This window comes from Heteronotia binoei, chromosome 9 (genome assembly GCF_032191835.1).
Source record: "Heteronotia binoei isolate CCM8104 ecotype False Entrance Well chromosome 9, APGP_CSIRO_Hbin_v1, whole genome shotgun sequence".
NCBI classification, from domain to species: Eukaryota; Metazoa; Chordata; class Lepidosauria; order Squamata; family Gekkonidae; genus Heteronotia; species Heteronotia binoei.
This window is the reverse complement of record NC_083231.1, coordinates 126127909-126147051: the sequence shown is the minus strand read 5'-3', so window position 1 is coordinate 126147051 and position 19143 is coordinate 126127909. Positions and strand designations below refer to the sequence as shown.

General features: G+C 53.3%; 1 protein-coding gene across 1 annotated transcript in view; it reads left to right on the top strand.

The window, feature by feature from the left end:
• The first annotated feature begins 9349 nt into the window (after window positions 1-9349).
• The window catches only part of DCTN1 (dynactin subunit 1), a 158581-nt gene continuing 148787 nt past the window's right edge, over window positions 9350-19143 (top strand). The window contains exon 1 of the mRNA XM_060247228.1: window positions 9350-9391. Coding sequence (XP_060103211.1) covers window positions 9359-9391 — 33 coding nt within the window. The 5' untranslated portion in view covers window positions 9350-9358. The remainder of the gene's footprint in view (window positions 9392-19143) is intronic.

The window sequence follows — 19143 nt, the reverse complement described above, 5'->3', positions numbered from 1 at the left end:
GATTTAGGGGTCTTAGTGGACCATACACTAAACATTAGTCAGATGTGGTGTTTAAAAAGGCCAATGCAATTCTGGGCTGTATCAACAGAAGTATAGTGCCCAGATCACATGAGGTGTTGGTATCACTTTACTCTGCTCTGGTAAAACCTCACCTGGAGTATTGTGTTCAGTTTGGGGCACCACATTTTAAGGAGGACAAGCTGGAACATATCCAGAAGAGGGCAACAAAGATGGCAAGGGGTCTGGAAACCAAGCCCTATGAGGAAAAGTTGAAGAAGCTGGGTATGTTTAGCCTGGAAAGGAGATGACTGAGAGGTGATATGATCATCATCAAGTACTTGAAGGGCTGTCATATAGAGGATGGTGCAGAATTGTTTTCTGTTGCCCCAGAAAGTAGGATCAGAACCAATGGGTTGCAATTGAATCAGAGGAGTTTCCGGCTCAACATTAGGAAGATCTTCCTGACTGTGAGAGTGGTTCCTCAGTGGAACAGGCTTCTTCCTCGGGAGGTGATGGGCTCTCCTTCCTTGGAGGTTTTTAAACAGAGGCTAGATGGCCATCTGACAGCAATGAGGATCCTGTGAATTTAGGGGGAGGGATTTGTGAGTTTCCCGCATTATGCAGGAAGTTGGACTAGATGACTCTAGAGGTCCCTTCCAACTCTGATTCCCCAGTCCCTGGAGAACCAGGGTGGGAATGCAATGCCAAGTTAAACTTGTAAAAACATGTTGTTGGCAAGAGTTAATCTGTGCCACAGCGCGTGGCATCTCCTGTTTCCAGGGGGCTTGAATCAGTGAAGTGCTGGTTGCATACTGCTTTGTGGTCTTGCTTGCTCCAGCTGAAAACCAGCATACTTGTTTCCCCCAGTTCTTTATAGGTTCCCCGTCGTGACTGATCCAAGCCAGAACAACAATTCAGTGGCACCCTAAACATGAACATTTATCTCATTATATGCTTTCATTGGTCATGGCCCACATCCTTGGGGACATACCAGCTTGTGACCCATGAAAGCTCACAGTGAAATAAAAGTTAATTAAATTTAAGATTAACATCTTTAAGTTGCTCCTGGTTTTTTGCTTTGTTTTGCCATGACAGGCGACTGCAGCAACCCCTTTGCAGGGATCTAAATATGCACACTTTTGACAGCAAATCACAATAGACTCAGTAGAATGGATGAGAGGTTCCGTTGTGACTTAGTGGGTAGGGCAGCTGCTTGGCATGCAGAAGGTCACAGGTTCAACCCGCAGCATCTCCATTACCCTACCCACTAAAAGATTGGGCAGTAGGTGATGTGGGCTCTCCTTCCTTGGAGGTTTCGAAACAGAGGCTAGATGGCCACCTGACAGCAATGAGGAGCCTGTGAATTTAGGGGGAGGTGTTTGTGAGTTTAGAGCTCAGTGGAACAGGCTTCCTCCTTGGGAGGTGGTGGGCTCTCCTTCCTTGGAGGTTTCGAAACAGAGGCCAGATGGCCACCTGACAACAATGAGGAGCCTGTGAATTTAGGGGGAGGTGTTTGGGAGTTTCCTGCATTGTGCAGGGGGTTGGACTAGATGACCCTGGAGGTCCCTTCCAACTCTGTGATTCTATTAGGAAGAACTTCCTGACCATTAGAGTAGTTGCTCAGTGGAACAGGCTTCCTCCTCGGGAGGTGGTGGGCTCTCCTTCCTTGGAGGTTTTTAAACAGAGGCTAGATGGCCATCTGACAGCAATGTGGATCCTATGAATTTAGAGGGAGGGGTTTGTGAGTTTCCTGCATTCTGCAGGGGATTGGACTAGCTGACTCTGGAGGTCCCTTCCAACTCTAGGATTCTTTGAAAGACCTCTGCCTGAGACCCTGGAGAGCTGCTGCCAGTCTATGTAATACTGATTTTGGGAGGGACCATGGCTAGGGCACCTGCTTGGCATGCAGAAGGTCCCATTTCACCCCCCAGCATCTGGGGAGAGCCAGTTTGGTGTAGTGGTTAAGTGTGCGGACTCTTATCTGGGAGAACCGGGTTTGATTCCCCACTCCTCCACTTGCACCTGCTAGCATGGCCTTGGGTCAGCCATAGCTCTGGCAGAGGTTGTCCTTGAAAGGGCAGCTGCTGTGAGAGCCCTCTCCAGCCCCACCCACCTCACAGGGTGTCTGCTGTGGGGGAGGAAGGTAAAGGAGATTGTGAGCCGCTCTGAGACTCTTCGGAGTGGAGGGCGGGATATAAATCCAATATCTTCATCTTCTTCTCTGAGTACCCTGATGATCCCCGCTCCTGTTTCAGGAGCCAGAACCATTGCCACTCCCACAGGCAAGTGCTTCCATGCCTTTCAGTAGTGAGGGGAGAGGCCAAACAACCCTAGAAACACCAAGCCAACAGGGTCCCCCAGCTGGCCCAGTCTGGAGAGCCGCTGCCAGTCCGAGAGGACAGGGCTGACTTTGGTGGGCCGAGGGTCTGGTACAGCATGAGGCAGCCTCACGTGTTCAGGAGCATCCTTGCAGAGAGCGTGAGGGAGAGCTGGCCTCACTAAGGGGAGGGTGAGAGGGAGAACAGCTGAGAAGGGTCCCAGTGTCACAGCTGGAGGGGCCATGGGGTCAGGGCAGGGCTACTGACCGGCAGCTAGAGATGCCTGGAAGCCCTAAGCAGGGGTTTGGCAGTGAAATGAGGAGTGGCAGGTGGGTGATCTGGGGGGAGATTAATGCAGACCAGCCGCTTCTTCTTACCCGAAAGACCTTGCAGCACCCTCGTTGCTATGGTTACCTTGTCAATGAAGAGTTGCTTCAGATATATTGATCTGCGGCCTCAGTGCCTTCGGTTGGAGTGGCAGCGCGTCGGATGTGAATGGCTCTCTCTGTCCTCTTGCTTTGTTGGAAGGGCTGCTTCAGCTGCTGCTGCAACAGTGAAATGGTGCAGTTTGTCAGTGCGCAGATGTGCAGGCAAGGCTTGGCCCATGCAGGGTCCTAGTGCCAGAGAGTTCTGGGGCTAAGAGTACCGGGCAGAACAGCTGCTTGAGAGGGGGCCAGTCTGTCTTGCTCTCTCACCTAGCAATCATGGTGCACATTTGAACGACCTCCAGGGCACGGCAGAAGGTGGGGTGAGCAGAGCTGCCTTGGGGTGAAGTGTAGAGAACTCACTTCCCGAGTCTGCCTTCTCTTGGCTTCCCTTTTGCATTTTATTTACTTGTTTATTTAAAACCTTTACTAGTTGCCTTTCTTTCTCTTGAAGCTCAAGGTAGTTTTCCATAGAGATGGCATACATAAAAAGCCAAAATTTGAAATCACAGTTTAGAACTTTTAGTAATTTAATTAAATGCAATCTTAAATAAAACTGTCTTCAGCTGCTTTCTAAAAATTGAAAGGCAGGGGGCCAGGCCTATCTCCCTGGGGAGACTGTTTCATAATTATGGGACTGCTACTGAAAAGGCGCTTCCTTGTTTGCCCACCAGATATGTTTCTTTGGTCAGCTGAGCAATCAGGAGGGCCTTTCCCTGCAATCTTAATTCCCAGGCAGGAACATTTGTACTCATCTGTTAATTCATCTAGAATCCCCAGGCTCTGTGGTCAGTATCTTGGCTTTTGGCCTCTATCTATGAGAAGTTTGCATACAAAGATCCACTCTTCAGCTGCCGTGACAGCGTGTATGGCCTGGGGTTTAAGGCTAAAACAGCAAGCAGTGTTCCCTCAAAGCGGAGGTGGTGTGTGCTAGCTCACAGATTTTTAGCCTCCAGCTCACACATTTTTGTCTTAGCTCAGGAAGGATGACCCCAGAGCACACTAATTGATGCAGCAGCTCACAACTTGAATGCCACAAAGTAGAATTTTTGCTCACAGGATCCTTGTTGGTCTGAAGCAGCTTGTTGCTCACAAGCAGCTTGTTGGTCTGAAGCAGCAGAGGAAAGCTTGAGTCCAGGGGCATCTTTAAAAGTCGACAAACATTTATTCAGAGTAGACACTTTTGTTGCATGTAGAATAAAACTGTGTTGGTCTTAAAGGTGCCCCCGGCCTCAGATTTTGTCCTAAGACATCAATAGTTTTTAATTTCACAAATATTCTAAATAGTACCATTTTATATGTTCACTAAGTTATATGTTACGTTAAATCAGTACAATTAAGTTTTAGTTCAGTAGGAAAGTAAGTACTGCATATATTTCGATTTACTCCCAAATTTATTTCCCCCCCTGTAGCTTCAGAATTTCTGGAAATGTTACATCTCTGCCATTAGTACAGAATGCTATGGGAAGACTTAGACTCCACTGGATCACAGGGACCACCTCCCTCCGGACTGGCTTCTGGGACCTCTTCGGGCCAGCCCACCTGAAGGACTGCCTTCTCCCATAGAACATAAGAGAAGCCATGCTGGATCAGGCCAATGGCCCACCCAGTCCAACACTCTGTGTCACATAAGAACTTAAGAGAAGCCATGTTGGATCAGGCCAATGGCCCATCCAGTCCAACACTCTGTGTCACATAAGAACATAAGAGAAGCCATGTTGGATCAGGCCAATGGCCCCTCCAGTCCAACACTCTGTGTCACATAAGAAAAGCCATGTTGGATCAGGCCAGTGGCCCATCCAGTCCAACACTCTGTGTCACATAAGAACATAAGAGAAGCCATGCTGGATCAGGCCAATGGCCCACCCAGTCCAACACTCTGTGTCACATAAGAACATAAGAGAAGCCCTGTTGGATCAGGCCAATGGCCCACCCAGTCCAACACTCTGTGTCACATAAGAACATAAGAGAAGCCATGTTGGATCAGGCCAACGGCCCATCAAGTCCAACACTCTGTGTCACACAGTGGCAAAAAATTTTATATACACACATACACTGTGGCTAATAGCCACTAATGGACCTGTGCTCCATATTTTTATCTAAACCCCCCTTGAAGGTGGCTATACTTGTGGCCGCCACCACCTCCTGTGGCAGGAACCTGCCCACTCACCCCGGTCAGCCTCGGCTAGACAGGTGGAACCCAGAGAAAGAAGTTGCTTTCCCTCGCTCTGGCCTGGTTGACCCTTGCCAAAGAGGGTGGGAAAGGTGCAGAAGAGGGTGAGCGAGATGATCAAGAGGGCTGTGAGGAGAGGCTCAGGGCTCTGGGACTTTGGGGTTTAGGACAAAAGGCAACTAGAGGTGGCTGTAATAAAGGCTGATGAACCTGTGCGTGGCCGGAGAGAGCTTTCCTTCCTCTCCCCAACACTGACGCCTCAGGGCAGCCACTGAAGCTGGCATTGGTGTGTCGAAGCCGGACAAAAAATGCTCCCCTGGAATGCCAGTGTAGTCCAAGAGGGCTGGGCAGAGTCATGGCAGAGGGCTCCATCCATGGCTGTTTGCCGCAAGGACTGAGTTGCACCTCTGTGTTCTGCAGCAATACACCTTTGCATGTATTTATTAAAATACCCCCATCTTTTCTCTCCATTGCCTTGTGCCTGACAGAGGGAGCTTTGCCTCTCAAAAGCTTCTCCTCTGGAAATCTCTGGCGTCTCTCAGGTGTTCCAATCGAGCCCATCTTTCCTTGTGGTTAAAGGACTGTGACAGCTGGGGGAGGCTGTGGGCCTCGTGGGGCATGTGGCTGGCTACTTTGGGGGGGGCGTGTCCAGCACGGCTGGACTCGTGTTCTTGGCATGCATTTGTTTATTTCATGCTATTCTCTGTCTTTCTCCCCAGTGGGGGTCCAGAGCAGCTTAAAATCGTTCTTGCTCCATTTTATCCTCACTGCAACCCTGTGAGGTAGGCTAGACTGAGAATGTGTGCTTGGCTCAAGGCTACTCAGCCAGCTTCTGTGTAAGGGGGTGTGTGTCTGAACTTGGGTCTCCAGATCCTAGTCCGACACTGACCCCACCACCATTCTTATTGCTTGCTTCTGCAGAGTTAAATGCCAAGACCTTGACCGTCGTTTGCACCCAGCTTCTGATGCCTGGCCCCTCTCTTTGGGCTGTGCTGTGATGCTAGGTGCCAACCAAGTAGGCTGTGAATGACCCCAAGGCAGGGGGAGCTGGGCAGTGTCCTTGGTCCCTGGGAAGCCTGGGTGTGGCAGAGATCCAGCCTTGCTTGGTTATGCACTCTCCATGAGCGAAGCTGTCCCAGGGCAGGGGATCTCAGCATTCATTGGGGGGGGGGGGAGGATGAGAAGGCTACACTGGCACACTGACCTGGGGCATGCTTGCCTAGAATGGTCACCCAGTGTGGAGCGAGCAGAAATGGGGTGGTGGTTTTATCAGCAGTGACCTCTGTTTCCTAGAATTCTTCATTTGTTTTAGTAATCTTGTTTTGGTGAGCGCAACTCACTAGTCAGCATTGATGCCCTCCTGTTGTGGAGAGGAGGCGGTGGGGCTTACTCATCCTGGGATGGATTAATTTGTGGCGGCTGCTGGTTTGCTGCCTCTGGGCCCTCCTGTTTCTCCCAGGCACCTGGTGGTGGTGGTGGTGGTGGTGCGGCAGCCCTCCCGGGGGCTCTCGATGGCCTTCCTGGGCAGGGCTCTTGGGTCCAGGAGGCTTGGAAGGCTGGACGGAGGGATGGTCATCCCATCAGCAAGACTTCGTAGCTGCCTGCTAGAGCAGCCCCCAGGGAGGGGCGGCCAAACTGTGGCTCAGGATGTGGCTCTTTCACCCAAATTGTGTGGCTCTCCAAGCCCCCCCCCCCTGTTGGCCAGCTTGGAGAAGGCGTTTCTCTCTCGAAATCACTTCTCCAAGCCAAGTCAGCCTGCAGCTTGGAGAAAGTGTTTAAAATTTAAAGAATGCATTTAAAGCTTCCTTTCCACTTCTCCCTCCTCCATCTATCTATCTTCCTTCCTTCCTTCCCTCCCTCCAACATCTGACATTCATGTCTTGATTTATTATTATTACAGAAGATATTAGAACCATGTCTCCCTGACGATCTAGGTGCCCGGCAGTGTCCTTTGTGTTTGTTTTGTCAGTGTGCTTCCTCTGGTGACTCCAAAGCAAGATTCCTGAGCCTCCCAGGGTGTCTCTGAGATGGAAGTGGAGGTGAGGGGGGAGATCAGTATCCCTGTTGGATCCACCAGCCCTTTCAGTTCTGAGCAGAGCTGATTCTCAGGCTCCTGGATGGCATATGAACATATGAAGCTGCCTTATACTGAATCAGACCCTGGGTCCATCAAAGTCAGTATTGTCTCCTCAGACTGGCAGCGGCTCTCCAGGGTCTCCAACTGAGGCTTTTCACACCTATTTGCCTGGACCCTTTTTAGTTGGAGATGCCGGGGATCCCCCCCCCCCCACAATCAAAAAGTGCTTCCCATCAGTTGGGCCATGGAATTTCCCTTTGTGCTTCATTGTTTTAAAGGTTTGCACATGAACTCTGGGTACCAGGTGCCATCTTCGCAGAGACTCTACCCCCCCTCCACTTTTGGAGGCCATCTCTCTCTCACACACACTCACACGTGCACGCACACCATGCTTCCTCAGGTGGTGCGTGCTATGACACACGCATACATCACCTGTAAGCAACTTGTGTCTTCACAAGTATTGATCCTAACCAAATAATGAATTGCCTGTAACTCGTATGGCATAATTGCCTGAAGCTGCTCGGAATTGTTAGGTTCGAGTCCAGCAAGATCCTGTCTCTGGCGAAGGGAGGGAGGGAGCGGTGAGTGATTCTCGAAAGCTCCTTGCCCTGGAAATCTGGTGGGTCTCAAAAGTGCTCCTGCCCTCAACTCTGGCTGCTCTCTGAAAGGGTTCTCTCTGGTGCTCAGGTGGGCGGGCTGGAGGCAGGATGTCGGTGGGAACACTTAGGGCTGGTGAGGAAGGGGAGGTGTGACCGGTGGGCTTAGGTGGGAGCAGGGATGGCCGCATGCCAGGAATCTGGTTCTGCCAGAACTGCCAGTCACAGCTTCTCTCATGCCGGAGACTGTGAGGGGGCATGAGAGTGGAAAGGGGGAGGGTTTTTATGCCATAAGAATAGAAGAGAAGCCATGTTGGGTCAGGCCAATGGCCCATCCAGTCCAACACTTTGGGTCACACAGTGGCCAAAAAAGAAAGGAGGTTCACAAGTGGGGCTAAAAGCCCTCCGCTTTGCGCCCCCCCCCAAGCACCAAGAATACAGAGCATCACTGCCCAGACATAAGAACATAAGAGAAGCCATGTTGGATCAGGCCAGTGGCCCATCCAGTCCAACACTCTGGGTCACACAGTGGCCAAAAAAAAGGAGGTTCACAAGTGGGGCTAGAAGCCCTTCCACTTTGCGCCCCCCCCCCAAGCACCAAGAATACAGAGCATCACTACCCCAGACAGTTCCAACAAAATGCTGTGGCTAATAGCCACTGATGGACCTCTGCTCCATATTTTTATCTAACCCCCTCTTGAAGGCGGCTATGCTTGTGGCCGCCACCATCTCCTGTGGCAGTGAATTCCACATGTTAATCACCCTTTGGGTGAAGAAGGACTTCCTTTTATCCGTTTTAACCTGTCTGCTCAGCAATTTCATCGAATGCCCACAAGTTCTTGTATTGTGAGAAAGGGAGAAAAGGACTTCTTTCTCCACTTTCTCCATCCCATGCATTATCTTGTAAACCTCTATCATGTCACCCCGCAGTCGACGTTTCTCCAAGCTAAAGAGTCCCAAGCGTTTCAACCTTTCTTCATAGGGAAAGTGTTCCGGCCCTTTAATCATTCTAGTTGCCCTTTTCTGGACTTTCTCCAATGCTATAATATCCTTTTTGAGGTGCGGCAACCAGAACTGCACACAGTACTCCAAATGAGGCCGCACCATCGATATATACCACTTATTCTCTATTCCTGCATGCTGTGCAGAGCTCCAGGAGGGACTCTGCCTGGTGGGCCCTTCTTGCAAGAGGGTTGTTGGTCTTGAAGGTGCCCCTGGGCTCAGGCTTTCTCCTGGTGGGAGGAGGGCCCCAGTGGTGGTGGGTGTGCGACCTGAAGGGGGGCAGAGGGCAAGAAGGCAGCCCTGAGCACACATGGGCTCAGCTGGGTGCCACCTGCCTGGATCCTTGTGCTCCGGGGGCAGGTCTGGTGGAGGCTGCCCCTTGGCCCGCATGCTCTGGGCATTTGCCTTCCCTATTCTGCCCCCCCCCAAGCCCCCCCCCTTGCCTTTCTGGTGTTTTGATGTGAAGTGGTCGAGCATTAGGACCCAGTGGGCTGACATGCTGGGTGACAAGAGTCTGGAGCAGCTCTAGCGCAGAGCGAGTCTCCATCAGCTGGGCTGGATTTGTGTGTGTTGGAGGCTGAGAGCTGCTGCCGCCTCTCCTCCTCCCCGCCCGCGTGTGGCTGGGGAGAGGAGCCAGGGCGGCTTCTACCAGGCAAGGCTCTTCTTCCCTGGGTCACCCCTGGCCATGAGCTAGGACCAGCCAGCCCTTTCAGCAGCCCCCCCCCCCCCGCCCTTCAGAGAGAGGAGAGGAGAGGAAGGCGCTCAGCATGGCCCAGCCCAAGAGGCATGCGTACAGCCGGGTAAGTTGCCACCTCCTGCCAGGGCCGTGGCCCGCACTCCTAGAGAGGCCTGCTCTCTGCATGCAATCTGTTGCAGGAACCCCTGCAGGCAGCCCAGCGGGGGTGGGACCAGAGAGGCCGCGCACGTTTGCTGGGCTGGGCCCTTGCTCTGCCTGCCTTTCCCTCCCGCTGGGCAGGAGCCTCTTGCCAGCTGACAGCATCAGGAGGGCTCGGCAGGGTGGGGGTGGGTGGCTCTTCACGCACTCCTCGAGGGCCCCTCCTGCCAGGCTTTGTGTTCTTTCTGGGCCTGTCCAGAGAAGCTGGAATGTTCTTGGTGGCCTTTGGGAGCCCAGACTTTTGCCAGAGGCTTGCAAACTCAGCAGCAGAGCTCAGAAGTGGCCCAGGGCGGGGCGGGGCGGGGGGTGGCAGCCCTCCCTGGAGTTTCTTCCTTTGTCGTTTTGTTCTCATTCCCCCCCCCATCTGTCTCAGTGACTGGACATCCCTGTTCCTTGGCAGAGAGCTGCATGTGACTCAGGCTGCCTGCGTCCTCCTCCACCTTTGCCAGCCCTCGCGGTCTCTGGGCTGCTTCTCACTGGTGCTTCTGTCTCCCTGTCTGGGTGGAGGGTGTCTGTGCAGCTCCCCTGGCAAAACCTTTGCCCTGAGAAGTTGGCTGCCCACTCCATGGACATGGCGGCCCCTCCCTGGGAGTCCCTTGGGAGCCCTGCATGGCTGGGCCAGTGAGGAGCCCCCCCCCCCGTGCATTCTGCGCTCTGGAGCAGGCCTGGGCTCTTAGGGCTGTGCACCTGAAGGGGCTGTGTTGAGCAACCCTCCAAGGCCACACATTCATCCGTTCGGCGTGAGTCACTTTGTGCTGGGGGGAAGCTGGCATTCGGGCCAGGCTAGGCCATTGGGGGGGGGGTGCTTTGCTGACTCTGTGGAATGTGCCGGCTCATGGTGCATTTCAGCACATTGCCCTGAGAGCGCTGGGAAGACTTTGGGTACCTCAGCTGTGGGGTCCCGGCCAGAAAGGTGATGGGGGGCGATGCCTGGGGGGGGCAGGGTGATACTGGCTTTGTAGCTGGCCCAGGCTGCAGGGCTTGCATTCACATTAAGTCTGTGCTGTGGCCTGCGGTCCTGGGGGGCAGGGGCTTGGCCAGAGCAGGGCTCCGGTCTTCAGTTGTGCTGCATTTGCTTGCAGGGCTAGGCCTGGTTTTTTCCCTTACTTCAATCATTTATACCCCCCCCCTGAGGCCCAGGGGGAGGTGCTGCAGCCCAGGTCAACCGGGAAGCCCCTACGGCTGAGCGGGGATTCCCTGGCCACAGCACCGCCTTGGCTGGCTGATGGCCCTGCGGCTGGACTTCGCTCCCTCCCTTGCCGGTGCTGCTGGGAAGGGCTCTCGTGCAGGGACCCCCGTGGGGTGCTCAAGGCCAGGAGTGAGCAGAGGTGGTTTGAGTCTGGGCAGCCATCCTGGACTTCCCTGGGGGTTTTTCCATCCAAGGACCAAGCAGGGCTGACTCTGATGAGACTGGGCCAGCCTGGGCCTTGCATTTGCCATCTGGGCTTGCTGCTGTTCCGTCTCTGCCACCCGGCTGCTGCTCTTCTCATGTCCTTGTAGCCGTGTGGCCAAACCTGCCTGACCTTTGCCTTTAGCCTGGCTGGGCTGCTTCCTCCCCCCCCCCCAACTCTCACTGCCTTCCTTGTCTCCAGTCTGAGATCAGCAGATCATCTGTGCTGAGAAGACGGCAGCCGCTGCCACCCCCATTCTGTCACTGGGTGATGAGCGAGTTAGTAATCCTTGAGTAATCTCCTCCTTGGAGTGAGGAGGGAGAGTGGCACCGCTCTGGAGGGAGACCACTGCAACTCCTGGCGCTAGTGTGGATGGGCTCCTGGTTTGTTTCATAGATTATCCTGCACCCTTTCCCCATGCTATGCACACTACCAAAGGAGCGCTGTAACTCACGCCACACCTGTGACAGAGACCATCAGCTTTCTCCTGGGACACAGATGCATGGATGAGAGGTCTATCAGTGGCTACTAGCCATGGTGACCTTTCTGCTCCACCGGGCTGAAGGTGGCTCCCAGGTAACACTGAAGTCCTGTAATGATTGTGGGTGTGGGTGTGTGTGTAGCAGGCCTGCTGTGTCAAATGGGGCCTCAGACTTGGAGTGGCCGGAGGCACTGAGCAGCTGGAGTTCCTGGAGCCCCAAGGCTGCAGCTTCCAACAGAAAGGTGTGTTGGGGGGAGGCCTCCAGCACTGGGCCAGGGAGCAGGAGCCTCTTGGGTCTTGGGTGGCTTCTGAGCAGGTGGGCTTCAGAAACCAGGATGTGGGTTGGAGTGCTTGGGAAACAGTCTCAATGGATGGCTCTGACAGATGATTGTCCCTCTGAACAGGACCAGGGACCGTTGGGTCCAAATAAGAACGCCAGAAGAGCCCTGCTGCACGAGGCCTGCGAGGGTCCATCTAGTCCAGCCTCCTCCTGTCTCACACAGAGGCCAGCCAGTTCTTCTGGAGGGCCAGCCACAGGGAATGGAGGGCCGCTGAGGTTGCCTCCTGGCTCTGGGATTCAGAGGTTTCGTGCCTCTGAACATGGAGGTTCCCTTTAGTCACCCTGGCCAGTAGCCACTGATAGACCTCTCTTCCATGCATCTGTGTCCCAGGAGAAAGCTGATGGTCTCTGTCACGGGCGTGGCGTGAGTTACAGCGCTCCTTCGGTAGTGTGCACAGCATGGGGAAAGGGTGCAGGATAATATATGAAGGAACGCAGTGCCCTTTTCCTGCCACATCCTGACAGGCAGAATGTGGCAGGGGGAACCAACTGCAAGATGGGGAAGGGGGAGTCTCAGGCAAGTTCTCCTCAGTGAGCTCTCGTAACTAGCAGTCAGAGAAGCCGAGTTTGCCACTAGCAGGGTCTTGTGCCCAGCTCTCACCTTCCCAGGTGCCCTGGACACAGAGCAGCCCTGTTGGGCCACTCACCTGGCACCTCTGGAGCTGGCGGCAGTGGCAGATGTCAGAAACTCTTGGAGCTGGAGGGAGGGAGGAGGGGAGGCTGCTTTGCTTGGAGTCCTTCTCAAGGCGGCTTGCAGGGAAAGACGCCACAAAACCAACACTAAGGCCTCTGCCATACTGACCTCATGCCAGAAGCAGGCTATACAACAGCTGAAGAGGTAAAACCCCTCAGTTTTCCCCAGTCCTCCACTTGCACCTGCTGGAATGGCCTTGGGTCAGCCAGAGCTCTCTTATCTGGGAGAACCGGGTTGGATTCCCCACTCCTCCACTTGCAGCTGCTGGAATGGCCTTGGGTCAGCCAGAGCTCTCTTATCTGGGAGAACCGGGTCTGATTCCCCACTCCTCCACTTGCAGCTGCTGGAATGGCCTTGGGTTAGCCAGAGCTCTCTTATCTGGGAGAACCGGGTTTGATTCCCCACTCCTCCACTTGCAGCTGCTGGAATGGCCTTGGGTCAGCCAGAGCTCTCTTATCTGGGAGAACCGGGTCTGATTCCCCACTCCTCCACTTGCAGCTGCTGGAATGGCCTTGGGTCAGCCAGAGCTCTCTTATCTGGGAGAACCGGGTTTGATTCCCCACTCCTCCACTTGCAGCTGCTGGAATGGCCTTGGGTCAGCCAGAGCTCTCTTATCTGGGAGAACCGGGTCTGATTCCCCACTCCTCCACTTGCCCCTGCTGGAATGGCCTTGGGTCAGCCAGAGCTCTCTTATCTGGGAGAACCGGGTTGGATTCCCCACTCCTCCACTTGCAGCTGCTGGAACGGCCTTGGGTCAGCCAGAGCTCTCTTATCTGGGAGAACCGGGTTGGATTCCCCACTCCTCCACTTGCACCTGCTGGAATGGCCTTGGGTCAGCCAGAGCTCTCTTATCTGGGAGAACCGGGTTTGATTCCCCACTCCTCCACTTGCAGCTGCTGGAATGGCCTTGGGTCAGCCAGAGCTCTCTTATCTGGGAGAACCGGGTTTGATTCCCCACTCCTCCACTTGCACCTGCTGGAATGGCTTTGGGTCAGCCAGAGCTCTCTTATCTGGGAGAACTGAGTTGGATTCCCCACTCCTCCATTTGCAGCTGCTGGAATGGCCTTGGGTCAGCCAGAGCTCTTTTATCTGGGAGAACTGGGTTGGATTCCCCACTCCTCCACCTGCACCTGCTGGAATGGCCTTGGGTCAGCCAGCGCACTCTTATCTGGGAAAACCGGGCTGGACTCCCCACTCCTCCACCTGCACCTGCTGGAATGGCCTTGGGTCAGCCATAGCTCTCTTATCTGGGGGAACCGGGTTTGATTCCCCACTCCTCCACTTGCAGCTGCTGGAATGGCCTTGGGTCAGCCAGAGCTCTGGCAGAGGTTGTCCTTGAAAGGGCAGTTGCTGTGAGAGCCCACCTACCTCACAGGGTGTCTGTTGTGGGGGAGGAAAATAAAGGAGATTGTGAGCTGCTCTTAGTCTCTGATTAAGGAGATTGTAAGCGGCTCTGAGTCTGATTCAGAGAGAAGAGCAGGGTATAAATCTGCAGTTCTTCCTCAGTTAAAAGCCTGAGTAGAAAGAAATGCTTTGGCCTTGTGCCTGAGAGAGAGAACGGAAGCAGGAGGTGAGCTTCAAGGAGGAGGCACCAGAAACTGACCTCTCTCTAGTCACAGAATCATAGAGTTGCAAGTAGGTTTTGCTGTTCTTACACAGTAAAAATCCAGCAGCAAATTGCATTATTTATTGTGTGTGAACACAGCCATATTCCAGTGCCCTCGACAATGCAGGAAATTCACAAGTACCTTCCCCTGACGCCCCTGCAAGCCTTGCTTCAAGCCCAGAAGATGGCCAACCCCCCCTCCCCCGCCCAAACCCTGGCCAAACTGGCTTGGTGAAAAATGTCTTCCTAACCCCAAAGTGGCCCGTCAGTATTTCCCTGGGCATGAGAATGAGGCCCTGATGCATCCTTCATTGCTGTCAGCTGACCATCTAGCCTCTTTAAAAAACCCCAAGGCAGGAGAGCCCACCACCTCCCAAGGAGGAAGCCTGTTTATTCCACTGAGGAACCCCTCTGACCGTTGGGAAGTTCTTCCTTTGTGCCCTGCTCTGTGGCATTCTTGCCTTTTCTTTGGGGAGACAGAGAGGAAATCCTCCTCTGGGATCCTCGGATCTTTTTGTTTGTTTTATGCATGGCCCACCTTGTGAGCAGAGAAAGGTGCCTGATTCTGGCAGGGCCGAGAGACCCACAGGGTCTCCTGGGAGAGAGAAGAGATGCTCTTGAACCTTGTGAGGGTGGCCCCAGCTGAGCAGTCTCCCAGCAGCATACTGGTGAAACTCCAGTGACATCTTCCTGGCTTTGTGTGCGCAGCATCTTCCTGGCTTCTGAACGCCTGTGTAAGCTGAGCAGATGTTCCGTTTGCCTTCGCTGGATCTGTTCCTGAAGCGGTCCAGGGGACACGGAGCCTGCCTCTGTGTGGAAACGGGCTTTGGCCGCTCCTCTCCATACGGCTTCATTGCTCTCCCCTTGGCTAAGGGATTAGGCTGTGCCTGGCTCTAAAGTGCCTTGAGAACTGGCTGCCCAGCGGGACTGGCACACTTGATGTCTGCTTTTGTGAGGCAGAGCCCCTGAGTCAGGTTGCTGGTGGACACGGCCAGCCATTCCCTCGGTTTCCTGCTAGAGCCTTCCAGCGGCTCTCAGCAGAGTCGTCCTGCTTGCCAGAGGCCTACAAGGGCAGCTCCCAGGAGTGCCCCATTTGCCAGGTGGAGAGAAGAAGAGGTTGGATCTCTACCTCCCTCCCTTCACTACCCGAAGGAGTCTCAGAGTGGCCTACAGTCTCCTTCCCCTTCCCCTCCTCACAACAGGCACCCTGGGGGGGAGGTGGGGCTGAGAGAGCTCTAACAGAAACTGCTCTTGAGAGGAACAGCTCTGACTTATTCAAGGTCACATGAGCAGGTGCATGTGGAGGAGTGGTGAATCCAACCTGCTTCTCCCTGCAGCTTCGGCCTGCTGGTTGTGGGGAGCAGCCATCATTCACAGGTCTGGGGCTTGCTGCTTCCACACGATCTTGTTCTCAACCAGCTGGGCTCCTGAGCCTTGTAAACAGAGCCCCGACACATAGGTTTACTGGGGGCACAGAATCCATGGAGGTCTGTGGGGAGTGCTAGAGGCCCAACTGTAGAACGTGCCTGACAGTTGGCCCGTGGGCTTGAAAGGGAGGCTGCTGGCAAGGGGTGGGCTCACGCAAGGCCATGGTGAGGCAAGAGCCCTTCTCTCTTGGCTAGAACCAGCAGGGGCGTTCCTGCCCTCTTCTCCCCGGCAGTTGCAGGATGAGCCCCGTAGATCTTTACACTCAGCAACCCAACAACTTCTGGTGATACCTGGCCCCAGAGACTTCCCTCTGGCCCTGGCCCCTGCCTGGTGGAATGAGCCCCCCTGGAGATCCGGGCCCTGCGGGATCTGCTGCAGTTCTGCAGGGCCTGTAAAACAGAGCTCTTTCACCAAGCTTTTGGTGGAGGCCGTGGGTGTCGCTTGTTATGGGCCTCCCCCCTTCATTCCATCCCAGGGCTACAAGACCGGCTGGACCTGGACAAGAGGCCATGTCTGTGAGGCAGAATTTGCCATTTTAGTTATCTATAATTTTAGATTTTATATATTTTAAATTGCTTTTTTTTTTACTGTTGATTGTTTTTATGATGTAACCCGGGCCCTGGGCTTGTTCTATGGGAAGGGGGGCTAGAAATCTAATAAATAAATACATAAATGGTTGCTCTAATTCCAAAGGACTTTGACCCCTGGAGGGGAGTGCACAGTGGCCCCAAGATGCCTCTGCTGCAAAGGCCATCCTGCCCCCTCCACCCAAGTGGGTGAGAGGCTCATGCTGGGTGTCTGCAGTCACTGGCCCGGAGAAATTAGGTATTGATTGCAATACATGGGAGGCTCTTTTCAAGGGGGGGAAGGGAGCCGTGATGGGAAGACCTGCATTGCTGGCATTTTATAACTTGGCTCTTTAACCCACTTTCTTACCAGCTTCATTTTCCCCCCACCCACTCTTACACCCTGACATCTTCCAGAATTTGCAGATTCTCTTTTTCTGCTTGTTTAATTCTTATTTGTCTCAGAACGCAGCAGGATTTTCTAAGAGTGATTCTCTAGCAGCTCCATCACTTGAGTGTTGTTCTTGTGTAGTTTGCATTCATTTCAGAGGGGTTTGTATGGGGAAATCTTGTCTTTTGGGTTGATCTCAGGCCAGGCACTGGATTTCTGTGACTGCAAACCCTTTCCCTGGGTTGAAGGAGACAGAACCTCAGCTTCCCAGTTTGGTCACGTTTGTCAGATATTCATGACTCCATCTTTGATTTAGGCTGTGAACTAAGCTGAGGCTGCAGTGAGTTCCTGAGGTCCTGATGCAGTAGAGAGAGAGTCTAAATGTGCTGAAGGGAGAGGCGGACCTTCTGGCCCACCAGCCGATGGTTCTTGCAGGCCGCGGCCAAGTATCCTGAGAAGAGTGCAAATCTGCTGCTTGCGTTGGATCAACAGGAGCAATCTGGGGAGTGGTTTCTTCAAGACCTGCTCAGGATATACGGCTTTGTTGTCTGTTTTTGGAAGCCGTGGTGGATGCTTCAGCTGGATCCCAGGTTGTCTAGGCTTCACCTGCTGCTGGAGGTGGTCGCATTGGTCGGTGCGGGGGCAGCTGGGAAGGTGTGATTGCCTGGAGGGGGTCCTTCAGAGGCCACCAGATAAGCAGACTTTTATCAGTCGAATAAACGGTTTGAATGGTGCAGAGAAGGTTGTTGAGGGTTTTTTAAACTGCTTCTTAAAACTTCAGCCAGTCTCCTCATGTCCTAGGAGCAGTCAGTGTGTGTGGCGAGATGAATGTTTTCCTTCCAGCAGGGTGGAGTCCTGCTTTTCAGCAGGGGACAGAGGCCTGGGCAAGTGAGCCTAAAGTGAGGTGCTCTGCAGCTACCCTTGGAAGGAGTGGAAGGGGGAGCCCTCTGGAGTCTGGCTGAGCGTCTGTTGGGGAGAGGACTCCTGGTGTCCAGGGAATGCACTGGATGCTGAGCTAGAGGAACTGGACCCTTCTAGGCAGCATTCAAGCTGCTGGCTTTGATCTTGGGACCAGCACCTCTTCTTGCAGAAGCCCACCCACCTGCTGAGAGCATCTCTGAGGACTGGATTTCTCTTTTCCAAGAGCTGAAAATGTCTGCTGCAGGGAGCAGAGCCTTCTTTGTGGTTGCCCCAGTGCTATGGAATAAACTGCCCTGAGAGGTGCTTTCCTTTTATTTATTAGAATATATGCTCCGTGTCTGGCTTTCTGCATGGAGACAGGCTGGTGTACTTTCCTTATTGATGCTGTGGCTGTTCTTCCCCCACAATAATTGCCATCTGTGCTTTTTCGTCAGCAACTGAATATCATATTATCATAATTTTATGGTGATCTGTATATCAGGTTCTCTAAATTCACAGCTTTTGTTTTAGAAAGACGTAGGTCTCTGTTCCAGTAGATTTCTCTTTTTCTACCATTATTAATTGTAATAATTACAAAAACGGGATGTTTTGTGATCAACATAACACAGTTTGAATCCAGGGCCACCTTTCAGACCAGCAATTTCATTCTGGATATACCAGAATAAAACTTCGTTGGTCTCCCAGATGCCTGGCTGGACTCAGACTTTATTCTGCTTTCAGACCTACACGGCTGCTCCACCTGCATCTATTGTAATGACTATGAAAACAAAACAAACATCATCTGAACTGCCTATAATTAAAAAACCAACCAAAAGCTTGGCATTCCCCCTCCCCCCAATTTTGTTCTGGTTTCTTCAGTTATTGCAGTCCCTGCCTCTGTTGGTTTTACTTTTCCAAGGCACCTGGCCTTGACCTGATGAAGAGGAGGCTGATTGGGACCAGGTGAAAAGGTCGGGGGCTGGTGTAGAGAAGGCTCTGGTCCCTCAGGGAGAAGGGGACAGAGGCTCTGGGCTTTCTGGATTGACCACAGACTAGACAAAGAGGGTTATGTGCGGGGGTGGGGGCAGAATTCTAATCCTGAAGGAAGGATGTGGGGTGCAACTTTGCCTTTCTCTCTCCTCCCAACGCCTGTGCTGAATTTTCCATGGCAGCCTCCACTTCCCTGCTTGCCTGCCACTCAACAAACCTCATCCCCCATCCAGGCAAATGTGCCTCAAGGTCCCGCTCCTGCCCACCTGGATGCCCGACCATCCTGGTACCACCTTCAGACACCCTTGCCTTGCCCATCCGCCTCTTCCTTCCAGTTTGGAGGCCTCAGTGCTATCCGTGTTTCTGTTTGGCCTCTTTCTTCCCCGCTCCCGCCCCCTTCATGCCAGGCACAGGGGCATGTCATTGCCACAAAGGAAGAGGGAGAGGGAGAGGGGTTATTCTCTCTGTCTGAAATCTGGTGGTGTGGGTGGTGCGACAATCCCCCTTCAAAGTGCAATCCCCTGTGCATGGTTTGGATGGAAAAACGTGAAAGTCCAAGCCCGAGAAAGGGTGTTTGTGTGTGGGAGATCTTCCATTGAAACCAGTGGGAAATAATGAGATAGAATTACGAAAAGAAAACAACAACAACAAAATAGTGAAGCAGCCCAGTAACAAAACAGTCCCTTTTGGAATTAACCACAGAAATGGCAGACGCTCCCACATTGCCATGGGATTGGGGCCTAGATTGAGCCATCCATCAGCCTCCATAGCTGGATCTTTGGCTCTGCAGGACCCTTCTGGTGATGGGATCTTCTGTATACAGAGAACTCTGCCCATGACTTTTGCCTCACATGGTTTTTCCTTTTGGAA